The sequence below is a fragment of the Taudactylus pleione genome, unplaced genomic scaffold (genome assembly GCF_031769625.1).
Source record: "Taudactylus pleione unplaced genomic scaffold, aTauple2 ptg000073l, whole genome shotgun sequence".
Lineage (NCBI taxonomy): Eukaryota > Metazoa > Chordata > Amphibia > Anura > Myobatrachidae > Taudactylus > Taudactylus pleione.
Window position 1 is genome coordinate 5,562,393 of NW_028284475.1, and position 16,957 is coordinate 5,579,349.

General features: G+C 41.7%; 2 protein-coding genes across 4 annotated transcripts in view; one reads left to right on the forward strand and one right to left on the reverse strand.

Moving 5' to 3' along the window:
* CDC42SE1 (CDC42 small effector 1) overlaps window positions 1-7,611 on the forward strand; it is a 43,923-nt gene extending 36,312 nt beyond the window's left edge. The window contains exons 3-5 of one of the 2 annotated variants that reach the window (XM_088467619.1): window positions 2,819-2,929; window positions 3,428-3,513; window positions 4,401-7,611. In XM_088467619.1, the coding sequence (XP_088323745.1) occupies window positions 2,819-2,929; window positions 3,428-3,502 (186 nt within the window). In that variant the 3' untranslated portion in view covers window positions 3,503-3,513; window positions 4,401-7,611. The remainder of the gene's footprint in view (window positions 1-2,818; window positions 2,930-3,427; window positions 3,514-4,400) is intronic. The other variant, XM_088467618.1, reaches the window with a different exon arrangement.
* A 2,282-nt stretch (window positions 7,612-9,893) lies between these two features.
* The window catches only part of BNIPL (BCL2 interacting protein like), a 39,489-nt gene continuing 32,425 nt past the window's right edge, over window positions 9,894-16,957 (reverse strand). For both annotated transcript variants that reach the window (XM_088467620.1, XM_088467621.1), the window contains exons 9-10: window positions 11,578-11,676; window positions 9,894-11,113 (exon numbers count right to left, since the gene is read on the reverse strand). In XM_088467620.1, coding sequence (XP_088323746.1) covers window positions 11,089-11,113; window positions 11,578-11,676 — 124 coding nt within the window. In that variant the 3' untranslated portion in view covers window positions 9,894-11,088. The remainder of the gene's footprint in view (window positions 11,114-11,577; window positions 11,677-16,957) is intronic.

Genomic DNA, 16,957 nt, shown 5'->3' on the forward strand with positions numbered 1-16,957 from the left:
TGCCTGCTGCTTCCAGTGCTAGCACATCTAACCTCCCCTGCCTGCTGCTCCCAGTGCTAGCACATCTAACCTCCCCTGCCTGCTGCTCCCAGTGCTAGCACATCTAACCTCCCCTGCCTGCTGCTCCCAGTGCTAGCACATCTAACCTCCCCTGCCTGCTGCTCCCAGTGCTAGCACATCTAACCTCCTCTTCCCGCTGCTCCCAGTGCTAGCACATCTAACCTCCCCTGCCTGCTGCTCCCAGTGCTAGCACGTCTAACCTAGTCTTCCCTCTGCTCCCAGTGCTAGCACATCTAACCTCGTCTTCCCGCTGCTCCCAGTGCTAGCACATCTAACCTCCCCTGCCTGCTGCTCCAAGTGCTAGCACATCTAACCTCGTCTTCCCGCTGCTCCCAGTGCTAGCACATCTAACCTCCCCTGCCTGCTGCTCCCAGTGCTAGCACATCTAACCTCCCCTGCCCGCTGCTTCCAATGCTAGCACATCTAACCTCCCCTGCCTGCTGCTCCCAGTGCTAGCACATCTAACCTCCCCTGCCCGCTGCTTCCAATGCTAGCACATCTAACCTCCCCTGCCCGCTGCTTCCAGTGCTAGCACATCTAACCTCCCCTGCCTGCTGCTCCCAGTGCTAGCACATCTAACCTCCCCTGCCCGCTGCTTCCAATGCTAGCACATCTAACCTCCCCTGCCCGCTGCTTCCAGTGCTAGCACATCTAACCTCCCCTGCCTGCTGCTCCCAGTGCTAGCACATCTAACCTCCCCTGTCCGCTGCTTCCAATGCTAGCACATCTAACCTCCCCTGCCCACTGCTCCCAGTGCTAGCACATCTAACCTCCCCTGCCTGCTGCTCCCAGTGCTAGCACATCTAACCTCCCCTGCCTGCTGCTCCCAGTGCTAGCGCATCTAACCTCCCCTGCCTGCTGCTCCCAGTGCTAGCACACTAAACCAAATAGCAGAAGTTACATTATTATGACGTACAAAACATTAGTTCTACCATGCAAAACTAGCCTTGTCCCCTCTGTGCACCTCCATTTGTGCAAGACACCTAGATTTTCGCAGAGCACAATTAATGGATGGTGGCCATTTGCCATTGCGCAGACGTTTAGCGAGGACTCAGGCAGAGTAAGGGTGATGTAGGAAAAATAGATATAGAAATAATAGAATAATTAATATCAGAAGAATATCTATACTGCCGCCAAAATGATGCTTTTTCCGCAAAGTTTGCACCAGATCAATCTAGAACACATTAGCTAATGAAATCTATTATCTCGGTGGTTGCTATGGGTTACTGCACATTTGCCCTTTGTATCTCAGTGGTTGCTATTAGTTACTGCACCCTCTAAGGTTTTTTTTATGAACTTCTGCAAAGTAAAGTTCATCTGGCTCAGCTGTCGAGGCCTCCACCAGAGGTCCTGCGCGGAGGACCGAGTGCCCCAGGGATGATGGCATACCGGGTATTATGTAATGATCTGTACCCAGACCTGCATTTATCTGTGATTCCTGGATTCACAGACAGACAAATCATACCAACAAGCGTGACAGAAAACTTTTGTGCGCTGTTCTGCAACCTCATGTCCGTGCAAACAGAGCAGCCATTCATGGCCTGGGTAACTGGTTCCCTCACCAGACCCTCTTATACGTCTATATTAATTAACGAGTCTGTCGTTGAAAAGAGACATCTGGGGTTCATCTTATTGGCTTATAGATGGTAATGTGCCTTTATAGTTCCATGGCTGTATCTGCCCTGACTTGTGGCCGGTGGGAATGTTGTTCGGAGATAAGAAGTGTCACTGAAGCATATAGCAGCTCTGAGCCTCACCCTGTGACAGGGAGAAGTATACAGGAAGCCAGTTATACGCCAGCCTCTCCCTCTCGTGTAGACTCTTTGCACCTCTATCCAGCTCAAACAGCAGTAACAAGGTCATACCTTTACATAGCGATAACACACCTGTGACAAGGAAAGTCCCATTTATAGGTCTTCTCCAAAAGAACGTTCTATTATTCAGCAAACAGCATGGAGTCCACCATTAAAACAAAGGACAAAATACACATACAGGGCCCAATCGACACGCAGCTCCGTACGTGGCCTCTTATCGGGTGTGCAGATCGTTTGCTAACGCAACTGTACGTCCGTTTTAATGAGTACGCGTCGCATCATCCCTGTTCTCATTGATATCACCACGCAATGACCCCATGCTAAGTACAAGAGATCCATCTGAAATTCCATATAAAAACATGTATGTAAATATGTAATAATGTCCTGGTGTCACCTCACACGATCAAGTAGGCAGGCACCTTAAAGTAGGCCGGGGGGTCAGGCTTAGGTGCACAACGCCAGTAGCCGTTTAGCAGTGCTCCTCACAGTGCACGCATGTACTTCCTCCAGGTCCGCTAACCGTGTGCGTTGTCCAGGTCTCCTCGCAGATCCGCAAGGAAATCATTGGTACCAGGTTTTGTTTTTTAGAGGAGTCAGTCGGAAGTTAATACACTTGTACTCCATTTAGGAGCTATAGAAATCATACGTTGTTAACAATCCCTGAGGACCGGATTGGAGAAAATGTTTCTAAATTGCTCAGTTGTGTACACAAAACGAAGGTAGCCATTTTGTGAGGGCAAATTACTCACTAGGAAGCAAAAATGGCCGCCTCAAGTGCGTAGGTGAACCTCTTTAAATCATTGAACGCACCAGCCAACAATTGTTTCTCATAATGTTTTCTTCTCTCTTCACGATTTCATGAGAAATCTGTGGTATAATATTAATCTTATGTTTAGAAACTGAATATATATATATTGGCTAAGTATGTGTTTTGTTTCATGCAGAAGAAGAAGAGGAGGAGAATCGATCGCACCATGATAGGAGAGCCCATGAATTTTGTGCACCTCACCCACATTGGGTCAGGAGACATGGGTGCCAGTGATGGCTTTCCTAAGGTATGTCATTTGTTGGGGCATCTGTCACCTACACACAGTAAAGTCAGCCATTTTGTCGAGGACTAAGACAAGTTGTACACTGCCTTATCTATAGTGTAGTTACTATCGTATGGTGGTGGCAGAGGATGTGAGAAGAGACAGCTGCATCCTGCATGTTGTTTAGTATTGATGCAAAGGAGACGTGTATATTTCTAGCAGAGTGTTCTACATGGAAATTGGTCATACAATTCCACTTCCACGTTAGCTATCTTGTTTCCACAAGCTTTAAATAGGAATCGCACTAGTGGCTTACTTAGGTCAGGGAGATGGGATTTGTAATATACAGTATAGTGATCCTTTAGCGTAAACCAGTCACCTGCACACTGAGGAGGCGGCCATTTTGCGTGGGCTTAAGCAATAAACCACAAAACTGTGAGGAGACAATTGTAACATTAAATAGGTAAAAAATAGAGACACGCTTGCAAATGGCAAAATAAGAGTTTGTCTTTTGTCTTGCAGGGTGGTGCTTTGCAGGAACAAATGAGATCTAAATGTGGTCATGACCGACAACGGAATACCTCCAGGATTTTGTAGCTGTTCGCACTGTAAGACATAATGCCATGAAAATACCATATGTAATCAGACCCTTGGAATTACTTTTTTAAAATTAGAGGGATTTTTTGTTTTGTTTTTAAAACAAACTTATGAGTTAGTAAAATATATATATGATTTAAGCCTATAGCATAGCAAATATAAGATAGCATTCAGTGCGTTCCACCATTGTAAATGGTGGCCGGAGAGGCGTGCGGGAAGACTAATCATAAGCTGTTCAGAATACACTGCGTAAACACTGTGGAAATGGTCTCAGACCTCCGTTGAACCAACCAGGAGATGTTCTTAGACTTCCGTTGATCCAACCAGGAGATGTTCTTAGACCTCTGTTGATCTAACAGGAGATGTTCTTAGACCTCAGTTGATCCAACCAGGAGATGTTCTTAGACCTCCGTTGATCCAACCAGGAGATGCAGGAGATGTTCTTAGACCTCCGTTGATCCAACCAGGAGATGTTCTTAGAGCTCCGTTGATCCAACCAGGAGATGTTCTTAGACCTCCGTTGATCCAACCAGGAGATGTTCTTAGACCTCAGTTGATCCAACCAGGAGATGTTCTTAGACCTCCGTTGATCCAACCATGAGATGTTCTTAGACCTCCGTTAATCCAACCATGAGATGTTCTTAGACCTCCGTTAATCCAACCATGAGATGTTCTTAGACCTCCGTTGATCCAACCAGGAGATGTTCTTAGACCTCCGTTGATCCAACCAGGAGATGTTCTTAAGACTCCTGATTGCCACAGTCACAAATGTGTCCAAAAAATATAACTTATAATAGGGGCCTAAAAATGCCTAGCAAGAACAACAACCCTAAGTAGCCACACAGAAGTAACACGTACAATAAAGATGAACCATACAGACTGTTTTTTTTTTGTCCAGCAGGTAATGGACGCATGAAAAGAGCAGTGATGAAGAGCAGGAACAAAGCACAGCGGTGCAATCACTGGATAAGTTATTCAATCTTCCAAAACATAATGATTTATTTTGTATTTTTTTTTTCTTTTTTTCTGGAAATATTTTATTTTATTTTTTTTTTTGGGAGGGGAATTGAAAAAAAAAAAAAAAAAGAGAAATATCTGAAGAATGTGCAATATTTGTATAGTACATTTTTTGAATATGTGATTCCTGCTTGTAGGTGTAAGCCATGGACTATTTATCCGCATATTTGTTTTAGTTTCGGCTGAAATGAGTGAAGTGATGACATTGAAAACGAAAGCACTTCATAGGCTGGTGTATACCGGACGTACCTACGTTATCTGTGACTCCACATTCCTCCATGTTACTTACACACTGAGAAACACATCCGGACAGATTCCATATGTGACGACGCATAACGCCTTCTCTTGGTCATACAGTCTAGTGTTCAAATTAGGAGCAAATGCTGCGTTTTCATTTCAGTACAATCATTATCTTGTTTTAATAATTTAAAATGTAAATTACAAAAAAAAAAATATATATCTATATATATTATTGCAATGCACACACAGCAAATTTTTTAAATGCCTTTCCTTGTATAGAGCCAAAATTAGTTACTAAAGTGGGGGTCTATAGAAGTGAAGGTCTTGCCCAAAACAACCAATCAGATTCTACTTAGCATTTATCTAGCACCTTATAGAAGGTAATAGCTACTGTAGAATCTGGTTGCTATGGGCAACACTTACACTTCTAGAAACCTTAAATATACCCCCTCAGATTCTAAAGGGGTCTATTTACTAAGCCTTGGATGGAGTTAAAGTGAAAGGAGATAAAGTACCAGCCAACCAGCTCCTGTCATTTTTCAAACACAGCCAGCGACATGGCAGTTAGGAGCTGATTGGATGGTACTTTATCTCCATTCAAGGCTTAGTAAATAGACCCTTAGGTCCCTATACTGGTGAAAGCAGGATACATCAGATTGATAACTAAAAACCACACAAGTTCTTCAATAATACAAATTCAAAGCACTTACGATGACGTAAATATAGTAATTACAGGACACAGGCCAAAACGACTACCTCTTCATCAGGACTGTGGGAGTCTCGTCCCCTATTTTGGCGGGTTGGGGCGGGGTCACATTTTGCCTTAAAACGTTACCTTTGCATGGTTTATTCTAAAGAACGATGTCCTATTTCCAGGATTTTCTTTGTATGGCCTCTGTATGTAACTCATTCCCCTTTTACGTCAGAGGGCCTGATTCAGTATTGCGCTCTAACTGCACGCATCCCGATGGTTACCGCGGGGAGACGCAGAACGAATTCTTGTGGCTTTCAGTGAGTGTTCCCGGGAGGTAATGGGGGTGGCTAGTCAGGCGCGTTTCGCTAACGACGCAGCAGTGTTGACACAGGACGCCAGATACAGAAATTTCAGCTGACACAGGACTGGTGCAAGCTTCGATGGTGCGCCTAAAGATATATCACGACAAATTAGCGCAAACTGCCAGTGGCCCCATAGTATCTTAGTCTTATTAACCACAAAAGGACTATAGAACAGCGCAGAACCTCACTGATCACTCCAGTGAAGGCTGCCGGGTGGAGAGCAGGCTGGTGTCGGTAATAATAGCAGTTCCCGCATTTGGAAGTTGTATATTCATTTGCGACATTCCTTGATAAGCCAAATGGTCGGCCAATTTATTCACAGCTAAACGCACATCCAGGCGTAACGTCGCCAAGGTGAGGTAGAAATAGGTGAATAGAGGATTGGCGTCCATCACAGAATAAGAAATCTAGTTGTCTTTTTATGTCAGTGTAAAATGCATTAAGCATGAATAACATATCAGACATCCACAAGGAAAGCCATTAGATACTTTATACATTGTGCTAGTTTCAGGCTATGAGGGGTCTTATACCAAACAGATTTTAGGAAAGAGAAAGCCCATTTGTCAAACCTCCTAAATAGGACAGGTGGAGGTATTGCCCACAGCAGCCAATCAGATTGTAGCTATAATTAGCTGGTACATTCTATAAAATGATAGCTACAATCTGATTGGTTCTAAGGGCAACCTTTGCTTACACTCTTTAGTAGGTCTTCAGACGCAGCTGCGGTTCACAATAGCGGCCAGGGAACGTCTTTTACTACAGACGCCTCCTGTTGCGCTTACATATCTTCGCACAGCAGATGCGAGCTGCGCCCATCTCTGAATCATGCCCCCCCCACCTGCCCTAGTTTACTTAACATATGTATTCATAATCATGTTATTGACTCCCATCTGTGCTCTGTCCCTTGCAGTGAGGAGACGTTAGATGTGTGGCTGGTGGTAGATGTCGCAGCAATGCGCAGCGCAATCTCCTTACATCTGCCTAGTGCTTATACACATAAGTATTATTAGTGTATCCGGAGCCTGTATTCCCACCCACTGTCCTGAGGGAGTCATCCCTACCGGCAACATGTAACAGAATAGGGGATAGATTTACGAACATTTCTAAAAAGGAAGATCGTAGGTGTAGCCCATTGTCAACCAATCAGATTACAGCTGTTATTTTATAGACTGTACTGATTGGTTGCTGTAGGCAACAACTCCACTTTTCTTTTACTAGATCAAGGATAACTGGAGTCTGGTTTTTATCAGGAACACCTCCACTTTTCATGGACTACCTAAATTATAGCTGGAATCTGGTTGCTATGGGCAACGCCTCCACTTTTCTTGTACTAGATAAATGATCGTTAGAATCTGGTTGCTGTGGGCAACACCTTTACTTTTCCTTTAGTAGATCAACGGTAGCTGGAATCTGGTTACTATCGGCAACTCCTCCACTTTTCATGGACTACCTAAATGATAGCTGGAATCTGGTTGCTATGGGCAACGCCTCCACTTTTCCTGTACTAGATAAATGATAGCTAGAATCTGGTTGCTATGGGCAACACCTCTACTTTTCCTTTGTAGCCATTAAAGTAAATCTACCCCTCTAACTTTATTGCACCGTTTTATATGTTGTCTTAGTTCCCCATCTGCTAAGCTTAGGGTTTGCATTTCTTTCTTATTTTTCAGGCCTGTGTGTTGTACATTAATCCTGCCATTCCCAATATTTCATGTGTCAGTATTTGTACAAGTAAAGCTAGAAAAGTGACAATTATCTAGGGGTTATGAAAAAATAAATTTATATATATATATATATATAAAAACACTCCATCAAATATTAGGGGAGAATGCCATCATTTCTGAGTGTTGGGAGCGAGGACGGACTTCGCATGTAGCATTTTTACCCTAGCTTTTATACAAACATCCTGCATATACTGTATACTTCTACTGTCAATACGCAGCTGGACTGCGAGCGTGATTGTGTATAGAGTAGCCGGACTATTCTGAGATTGTCTTGAAATAAGCTTTGATGCCGCTTATATGCGCTGATGAACCCTGTCTCGCTCTATCAATCAAGTGTATAAAGCCATTCCGATATTGATTCATTTGTCATAGTGAAGAGATATTTATCCTAATTCTCTGTCTGCGCACAGTAATTACAATCCTTGTCAAAATAAAATAAAAATTCTGATGTGTTCCGTATGGTTAAGAAAATAGTAAATGACTTTGAATTATGGCTCCGTGAGGTTTTATTTGGCTGGGCTGTCTCACGTGTCTATGTCAGTGTCTGCTGGAGGTCTGTAACATGTTACTGGGGAAGGATTCACAATACAAGGACACAATTAGAGCATTTTATGAATAAATCAGACATTGTTAGCTGATGCTCAGAGATTGGTCTTCCTTTCAGGCTGTCGGAAGTCCGCTAAGCACAGCCCCATTCAAAAAGTTAGGGGTCCGCATTTTTCCAAGTAATTCTTTGCAAGCTGCACATTTTTAGGGGTGTGGCTATGAACTTTAGCAGGTAATGCAGCATAATAGCTAATGATGGCCGGCATAGAATTACCCAACGTACACATTATGGGGGAGAATTCAGTTACTGGCAGTGCGCACATATCAGCCAGTTACTGTGTCCGCTTCATTGCATGTTTTCCGGCTCGCCCCTATGGGATGCAAGGGAAAACATGCGATGTGGCATGTACACCAGAGAGGTGCATTTAAGAGGTTGGGTACGGGATCTCAGCACACAGAATACTGGCGCTTAGGATTCTGGAGCCAGGATTCTGACTGCTGGCGGGATTCTGACTTTGACAAACTCACACAAAAATATGTACAGTTTGGGATACATCAAAAGAAATGTTAAAGGCACTAGTGCACGCGGGAGGGGGGGGTTTCTGAGTACCCAGAACCCCCCCTCCCCCGACAGACTGGAGAGCAGGCACCATCTTCTTAAGCTCCGCCCTCTCGCAGCAAAATTAAGCAATTCGCTGGTCAATCGGGAGGTGGTGTAGCCAATATGAAGTGATTCCATTAGAATTGCATCATTTGGCTCCGCCTCCTCAAGATTGACCGGCAAATCGCGGCATCTTGTCGCTAGGGGGAGGGGCCTAATGACATGGTGCCACCCTGCCACGTCCCATCCTCATCAGGTCTACAACCCGCAATTGCTGCAAGGTAAGTGAGTAATGTATGTGTGACATACAGTAGGTGTGTGTAAGGTATGTCTGACATATGTATGTGTGTGTATATCTACATACATAGTGTGTGTGTAAACACTGCTGTAAAAATCCTGCGTTTGCCCCTGAGAGGGGCTATTCAACTCCTTGTTTTCACGTGGAAACATTGCAAAAGTTACTTTAGCTCACATGCAAAGAACGGCGAACAAACTGCAAGCTGAAATGTGCTGTAATTCTACTGTATCCTATAATTAATGTATGTCTAGCTATAGCCTATAATTAGTATATATTTTATTAAAAAATTATAGTGGAACTATAGCATTTGTGGAACTACCTTCTCCAGCACACACTGGCAGCCTTTGATTAGAAGGGCATGCTGAGTCCTGTGGTTCGGCATGCAGTTGCATGCCCTTCCAGAGAATGGCTGCCACTATATAATACAACACATGTACTTAATAAATTACCTGGGGTCTCTAAACAGAAGCCATTACTGCGCAGGTGAGGAGAGGTCTCCCAAACTGAGGAAGTACCTGCCATGTGACCCCCCCCCCCCACTATCTTATTAGTTGGGATCGAGTTTGTTAGCACCTAAAAGTCCCTGTCCCAATATCTACTTTACGTGTCAAAATGTGTTCCATGAACCTGTCTAACAGGCTACTTTTTGCTCCCCCACGCAAATTAATTCTTTGGAGCTTGTTACAAAGCAGCTGCGTGACAGAGCCTAAATGTTCATTGTTCATTAGAGGAAACGTTCAGAAATAACTAAACAAAATTCAGTGGTGACGGCCAAGATCTGTCAACGGCATGGTAAAGTATATATTATTATTATTACCTTCTATATGGCGCCACAAGGGGTCCACAGCGCCTAACACAGAACATAAACAGAAAACAGTGCGAACGTAACAATAACATGGTGCAAAATACTAACAGCTATAAAAATAGTTTATTAACCGCTTCAAAATTAAATAGAAATTGTGAAAGTACAAATGTTGTAAAGGGTTTAACAATATTACATAGACATCTGTACACATACGCACGTTCTAAAATTATACAGTCCATCAGTATAACTACAGTATAGCACTATTCACCATATGATACAATGGAATAATTAAATTTCAAGAGAAAAAAAAAAATATACGTTTCTGTCAGGCAGCGTTACATCCACCCTTTGTACTGAGTTACACGCTATCAGCATTCCCTATCATAGTCCTGTGTAATATACAAGATAAAGTGTTTTTTCAAGTAAACTCCGGTTTCTGAATACATAAAATGTTACACAATCCATAAGTAGATCTCAGACTAGAATATAGCTTTCGGTTCCTTTCTTTACCCAACTCAACAACATAAAAACACCACTTACAATTCCAAGCCAGGCATAGCTGGTAGCACATGACACATTATGTATGATATATAGCATAGTGCACTCTGTACTGTACGTTATACGGATATTCAAAGTCATTGTGACCCAAGTACACTGCCGTGTGCTTATATACAGATTACACAACTCATCAAATTACCTATCCGGGGGCCAATTACAGCCGACAATGTTAAACGTAAATGTGGATTTTTAGCTGGAGTTTTCCTTTATGATAAAACGGGAATAAATTATATTTGGAAGGTGGAAGAATTAGTGACCCGGACTCATTCCCAATTAAACTCACAAATCAAAGCTAAGCAATGATACCAATACTGCACTTACTTTAGGCAAAGAGGAACATTCCTGCAAATATGTACAATGTACGACGTCCGGACTTAATACAAGTTGCTGGTTGGCACAGCCTAACCAATAACAGCACATCTGATCATCCAAAATGTTATAACAGCCATTGTCTTCTTATATACAGAAGTACAGTCGGTTTTGGACAGTGGTTCTTATAGAAGCTTATCCTTCTCCGTATAAGCACATGGAGGCTCGTCCGTAGCATGTGCCGTGTGAATTCCCACTGTGGCCTGGCACCCAACACAACAGTACCCCAGCGAACTCCACCTGGCCTATGTTCCTTCATCCATTACACACATTCTTTGCTTGTTGACACCGAACTGCCACAAATCCCCGGATAGTAAAATCACACCACATATATAGAGTTTGTCATACCAGAACTAATCCTTAATTTCAGTTTTATCTCTTCAAGTCACGGTCTAACCTGAAATAATAATAAAAAAAAAAAGAGAGATCTTTAAAACAAATGCACCCTGTAAAATGTGGGCACTGTAATACCCTTGTGGGAAGGGAGTGGTGGTGAAACCAACCTATAGAAAATTGCCACTATAGTATATGTATCACCCTCCTGATTATCTATAAGGAATCGGAAAACTGGCAATAAACACGACAACATTATCCATATTTTACTCCAGAGTTGCATAAAATTGGATATTTAAAAAAAAACAAAACTTTAAATCAAATAAAATCAGATTTATTTATTTTTTTAAATAAACGTCTAAGAATTTAAAACGTTTACTTAAAAAAAAAAAAAAATCCTATTTAAATGAAAAAAAACTGATCAAATAACTTTTTTTTTTTTTAAATAATCCAATTTTATGCAACCCTGCTTTACTCCTGTACATATTTTGTCACATCAAGATAGTGGAAATGCAGGGGACCACTCACTGTTGGATACACTCTGGAATGAGAAGCTGGTTAAGCGACACAAGCTGCGCCAGATCTGTGAGGCTGTTGACAAATTTCACCTTTTTCCCAAATTTCGAGCTGCAGTAACAGAAACACAAACATTAACCAAGTAAAGCAACGGGGAAATGGTTAGGAAGACACCAAAACAAATGTATCGTATCCCTGTACGTGAAGAACTTCATGTGTTATTTTGGGGAGGCCGAAGTGGCATAATCACACGGTACAAGGGCTGGTCAGACACAGGCCATGTACATGGCGGTGCCGAGGCTGCCCCAGTGACGCGAACTTGGCTGCGTGTCAGGGTTGGCTTTTGATTGTTGACAGTTAGCAATCATCGATGGTTTGTTTTCGATGATGGACGGTTTTACCATCAGCGGCTGAGGCCCGATGGTGAAAAGTCCTTCACTTTTTGCGTTGCAAGCGAGACCGTGGCCCATCAATGGTTTTCTGCCGATGGTTAAAGACCATGGCATTATTACCCCAGTTATTGACAACTCTACTATTTGCTTTGAGAACATGTGACGTCATGGCACTGCCAGCGCACAGGAGCCATTTAAGTTCCCTGGCAGCAATCCTAGGTAAGTGAACCTTTATTAAATCTAGCCGAGTACCACTGCTCTCTGGAGATACACCTCCATTCTCCCGTCACAGGCAGACAGGGATCAGGGAACACGTCTGTGTCTATTGCTAAAGCTTCTATTTCAGGAAAAGCACCGAAACTCCCAGACCGTACAAAGTGAAACCTGATAAACCACAACTTCATTAGCAGTCATTTAATATATGAAAAACCGCAATGCTCAGTCGTGCGGATTGGAAGATGGTTTATTATAATATGTGTATCTATGTGGCTGCCAGGTGCATTTAGTATGAACGTGACAGATAGTTTTTCACCCAAATTAGTTCCTGTAAGAGCTTGCAGTGCCGATTTCAGTAGTTTCTACATCAGACCATATACTGTATATTGTAAGATTGGTAGACGTCAGAATTCGGTGACCATAATTAGACACAAGATAATAGCTTTCATACAGGGGAACAGAAAGCCAACGCAGCTTCTACCATCAATATAATAGCGTTATAACACGGAAGTGCTGCTTAATAAATGCTAAATAGATCATGACACCAGCACCCAATAGGTGTATAAGCTCCTTTACATATCTCTATCAGTTAACATCACTTAGGCAGGCTGTACTCCCACAGCGCTAGGCGGTTGGTGAGGCGTAGCAGGCAGGGGGCAAAGAGCAGGCCTCGGCTACCTCAGGGATCACTGAGGAATACGCGTATGATCAGGGTGAGTGCATACACCTCGGGTGTCTGTCCTCATGGAAGCGTGCACCTGTGCATACACCTCGGGTGTCTGTCCTCTTGGAAGCGTGCACCTGTGCATGCACCTCGGGTGTCTGTCCTCTTGGAAGCGTGCACCTGTGCATGCACCTCGGGTGTCTGTCCTCATGGAAGCGTGCACCTGTGCATGCACCTCGGGTGTCTGTCCTCATGGAAGCGTGCACCTGTGCATGCACCTCGGGTGTCTGTCCTCATGGAAGCGTGCACCTGTGCATGCACCTCGGGTGTCTGTCCTCATGGAAGCGTGCACCTGATGATCTGTGATATCATACCCCAATGCCGCACTCCCAGCCCATTACAAGCATTAAGATCCAACAGCTGGCGACTTTATATGCTGGCCTACAGTAAGATGTGCCGGGTTATTACAGACTTTGGGCCAATTTCAATTCGAGGTGACAAGCCTTTTTCGCCGTTTTTTTTTTTTACTTGAGAAAATTTTGCCTCAAAAAATGTCACCAAATTCAATTCCAAGACAATTTCGCCTAAGCGGAAACGCGATGCGTTGAATTCAACAAAAAAAGATTCTCCAATCAATATGAGGTGAAAAGAAGTACAAAATCTTTATTTTGGGGTGCAAATGTGGGTAAACTACTCAGAACCCTTGGGACAACCCCCCAAAAGGACAAATCTGCAAAAAAAACAACAAAAAACTAGGAACACCACCCAAAAAAAAAACAAACGTCATTTTTGGGGTACAAATGCAAAAAGTAGGGGGACAAGCATAAAAAATTGCCGAAATAGGCTTCTTGGGGGGCTGCAAGGATGGGTCAGGTGTTTTTGAGATTGCAGATGCATTTTTTAAAAGTTCACTTTGGAGACAAAAATATGCTAGCACCCATTTTCAAGTATCCCAAATTTGACTGGGCTACTTATTTTCACCAAAAATACTGCTTAATGCTATACTTCACCACTTTTACAAAGCCGCTAATAGCAGCCAATTTACACAACTTAAGTACCCAAATAGCTTTATTAGGGCTGTTAGTAACACATCTATAATGATTCCCTATGTTATTAGGGCTGTTAGTAACACATCTATAATGATTCCCTATGTTATTAGGGCTGTTAGTACACATCTATAATGATTCCCTATGTTATTAGGGCTGTTAGGGAATCATTATAGATGTGTACTAACAGCCCTAATAACATAGGGAATCATTATAGATGTGTACTAATAGCCCTAATAACATAGGGAATCATTATAGATGTGTACTAACAGCCCTAATAACATAGGGAATCATTATAGATGTGTACTAATAGCCCTAATAACATAGGGAATCATTATAGATGTGTACTATGTTATTAGGGCTATTAGTACACATCTATATTGATTCCCTATGTTATTAGGGCTGTTACTAACACATCTATAATGATTCCCTATGTTATTAGGGCTGTTAGTACACATCTATAATGATTCCCTATGTTATTAGGGCTGTTAGTACACATCTATAATGATTCCCTAACAGCCCTAATAACATAGGGAATCATTATAGATGTGTACTAATAGCCCTAATAACATAGGGAATCATTATAGATGTGTACTATGTTATTAGGGCTATTAGTACACATCTATATTGATTCCCTATGTTATTAGGGCTGTTAGGGAATCATTATAGATGTGTACTAACAGCCCTAATAACATAGGGAATCATTATAGATGTGTACTAATAGCCCTAATAACATAGGGAATCATTATAGATGTGTACTAACAGCCCTAATAACATAGGGAATCATTATAGATGTGTACTAATAGCCCTAATAACATAGGGAATCATTATAGATGTGTACTAACAGCCCTAATAACATAGGGAATCATTATAGATGTGTACTATGTTATTAGGGCTATTAGTACACATCTATATTGATTCCCTATGTTATTAGGGCTGTTAGGGAATCATTATAGATGTGTACTAACAGCCCTAATAACATAGGGAATCATTATAGATGTGTTACTAACAGCCCTAATAACATAGGGAATCAATATAGATGTGTACTAATAGCCCTAATAACATAGGGAATCATTATAGATGTGTACTAACAGCCCTAATAACATAGGGAATCATTATAGATGTGTTACTAACAGCCCTAATAACATAGGGAATCAATATAGATGTGTACTAATAGCCCTAATAACATAGTACACATCTATAATGATTCCCTATGTTATTAGGGCTATTAGTACACATCTATATTGATTCCCTATGTTATTAGGGCTGTTAGTAACACATCTATAATGATTCCCTATGTTATTAGGGCTGTTAGTACACATCTATAATGATTCCCTATGTTATTAGGGCTATTAGTACACATCTATAATGATTCCCTATGTTATTAGGGCTGTTAGTACACATCTATAATGATTCCCTATGTTATTAGGGCTATTAGTACACATCTATATTGATTCCCTATGTTATTAGGGCTGTTAGTAACACATCTATAATGATTCCCTATGTTATTAGGGCTGTTAGTACACATCTATAATGATTCCCTATGTTATTAGGGCTATTAGTACACATCTATAATGATTCCCTATGTTATTAGGGCTGTTAGTACACATCTATAATGATTCCCTATGTTATTAGGGCTGTTAGTACACATCTATAATGATTCCCTATGTTATTAGGGCTGTTAGGGAATCATTATAGATGTGTACTAATAGCCCTAATAACATAGGGAATCATTATAGATGTGTACTATGTTATTAGGGCTATTAGTACACATCTATATTGATTCCCTATGTTATTAGGGCTGTTAGGGAATCATTATAGATGTGTACTAACAGCCCTAATAACATAGGGAATCATTATAGATGTGTACTAATAGCCCTAATAACATAGGGAATCATTATAGATGTGTACTAACAGCCCTAATAACATAGGGAATCATTATAGATGTGTACTAATAGCCCTAATAACATAGGGAATCATTATAGATGTGTACTATGTTATTAGGGCTATTAGTACACATCTATATTGATTCCCTATGTTATTAGGGCTGTTAGTAACACATCTATAATGATTCCCTATGTTATTAGGGCTGTTAGTACACATCTATAATGATTCCCTATGTTATTAGGGCTGTTAGTACACATCTATAATGATTCCCTATGTTATTAGGGCTGTTAGTACACATCTATAATGATTCCCTATGTTATTAGGGCTGTTAGGGAATCATTATAGATGTGTACTAACAGCCCTAATAACATAGGGAATCATTATAGATGTGTACTATGTTATTAGGGCTGTTAGTACACATCTATAATGATTCCCTATGTTATTAGGGCTGTTAGTACACATCTATAATGATTCCCTATGTTATTAGGGCTGTTAGTACACATCTATAATGATTCTCTATGTTATTAGGGCTGTTAGTACACATCTATAATGATTCCCTATGTTATTAGGGCTATTAGTACACATCTATAATGATTCCCTATGTTATTAGGGCTGTTAGTACACATCTATAATGATTCCCTATGTTATTAGGGCTATTAGTACACATCTATATTGATTCCCTATGTTATTAGGGCTATTAGTAACACATCTATAATGATTCCCTATGTTAGTGCATCTTTTTCTGGGGTACAGACTGATTTCCCCAATTCTATCAGTACTTTTCGCCTGTTCCGTATTCGCCTAATTCCGTTTTCGCCTGTTTTGCAATTGAATTAGGCGAAAAGCTGGGACGCGCACGGAATGATTTCGCCTCTGAAACAGGAGAATGAGGCGAAAAGTCGGACAGTCGAAAATGTTCCAACTTTTCGGATCTCATTGAATACCTCTCATAATGTCACTTGTGCCCGGCTTACATTAGGAGTCGAACACAAGTCCAAATGTGGTATGGACCCCGCTAATATCTACGGCGTTCTCCGTAGAAAGCAATCACTGACTGCGCATACCATGCATCCGCACGCAGACCGAGGCGTCTGTTTCAGCCGGGTCTTTGGACCCAGCATTGGGTGAGTGTAAGACTCCATACGGATGATGATGGCTCCAGACAAAAAATAAATAAAAATCAGTGT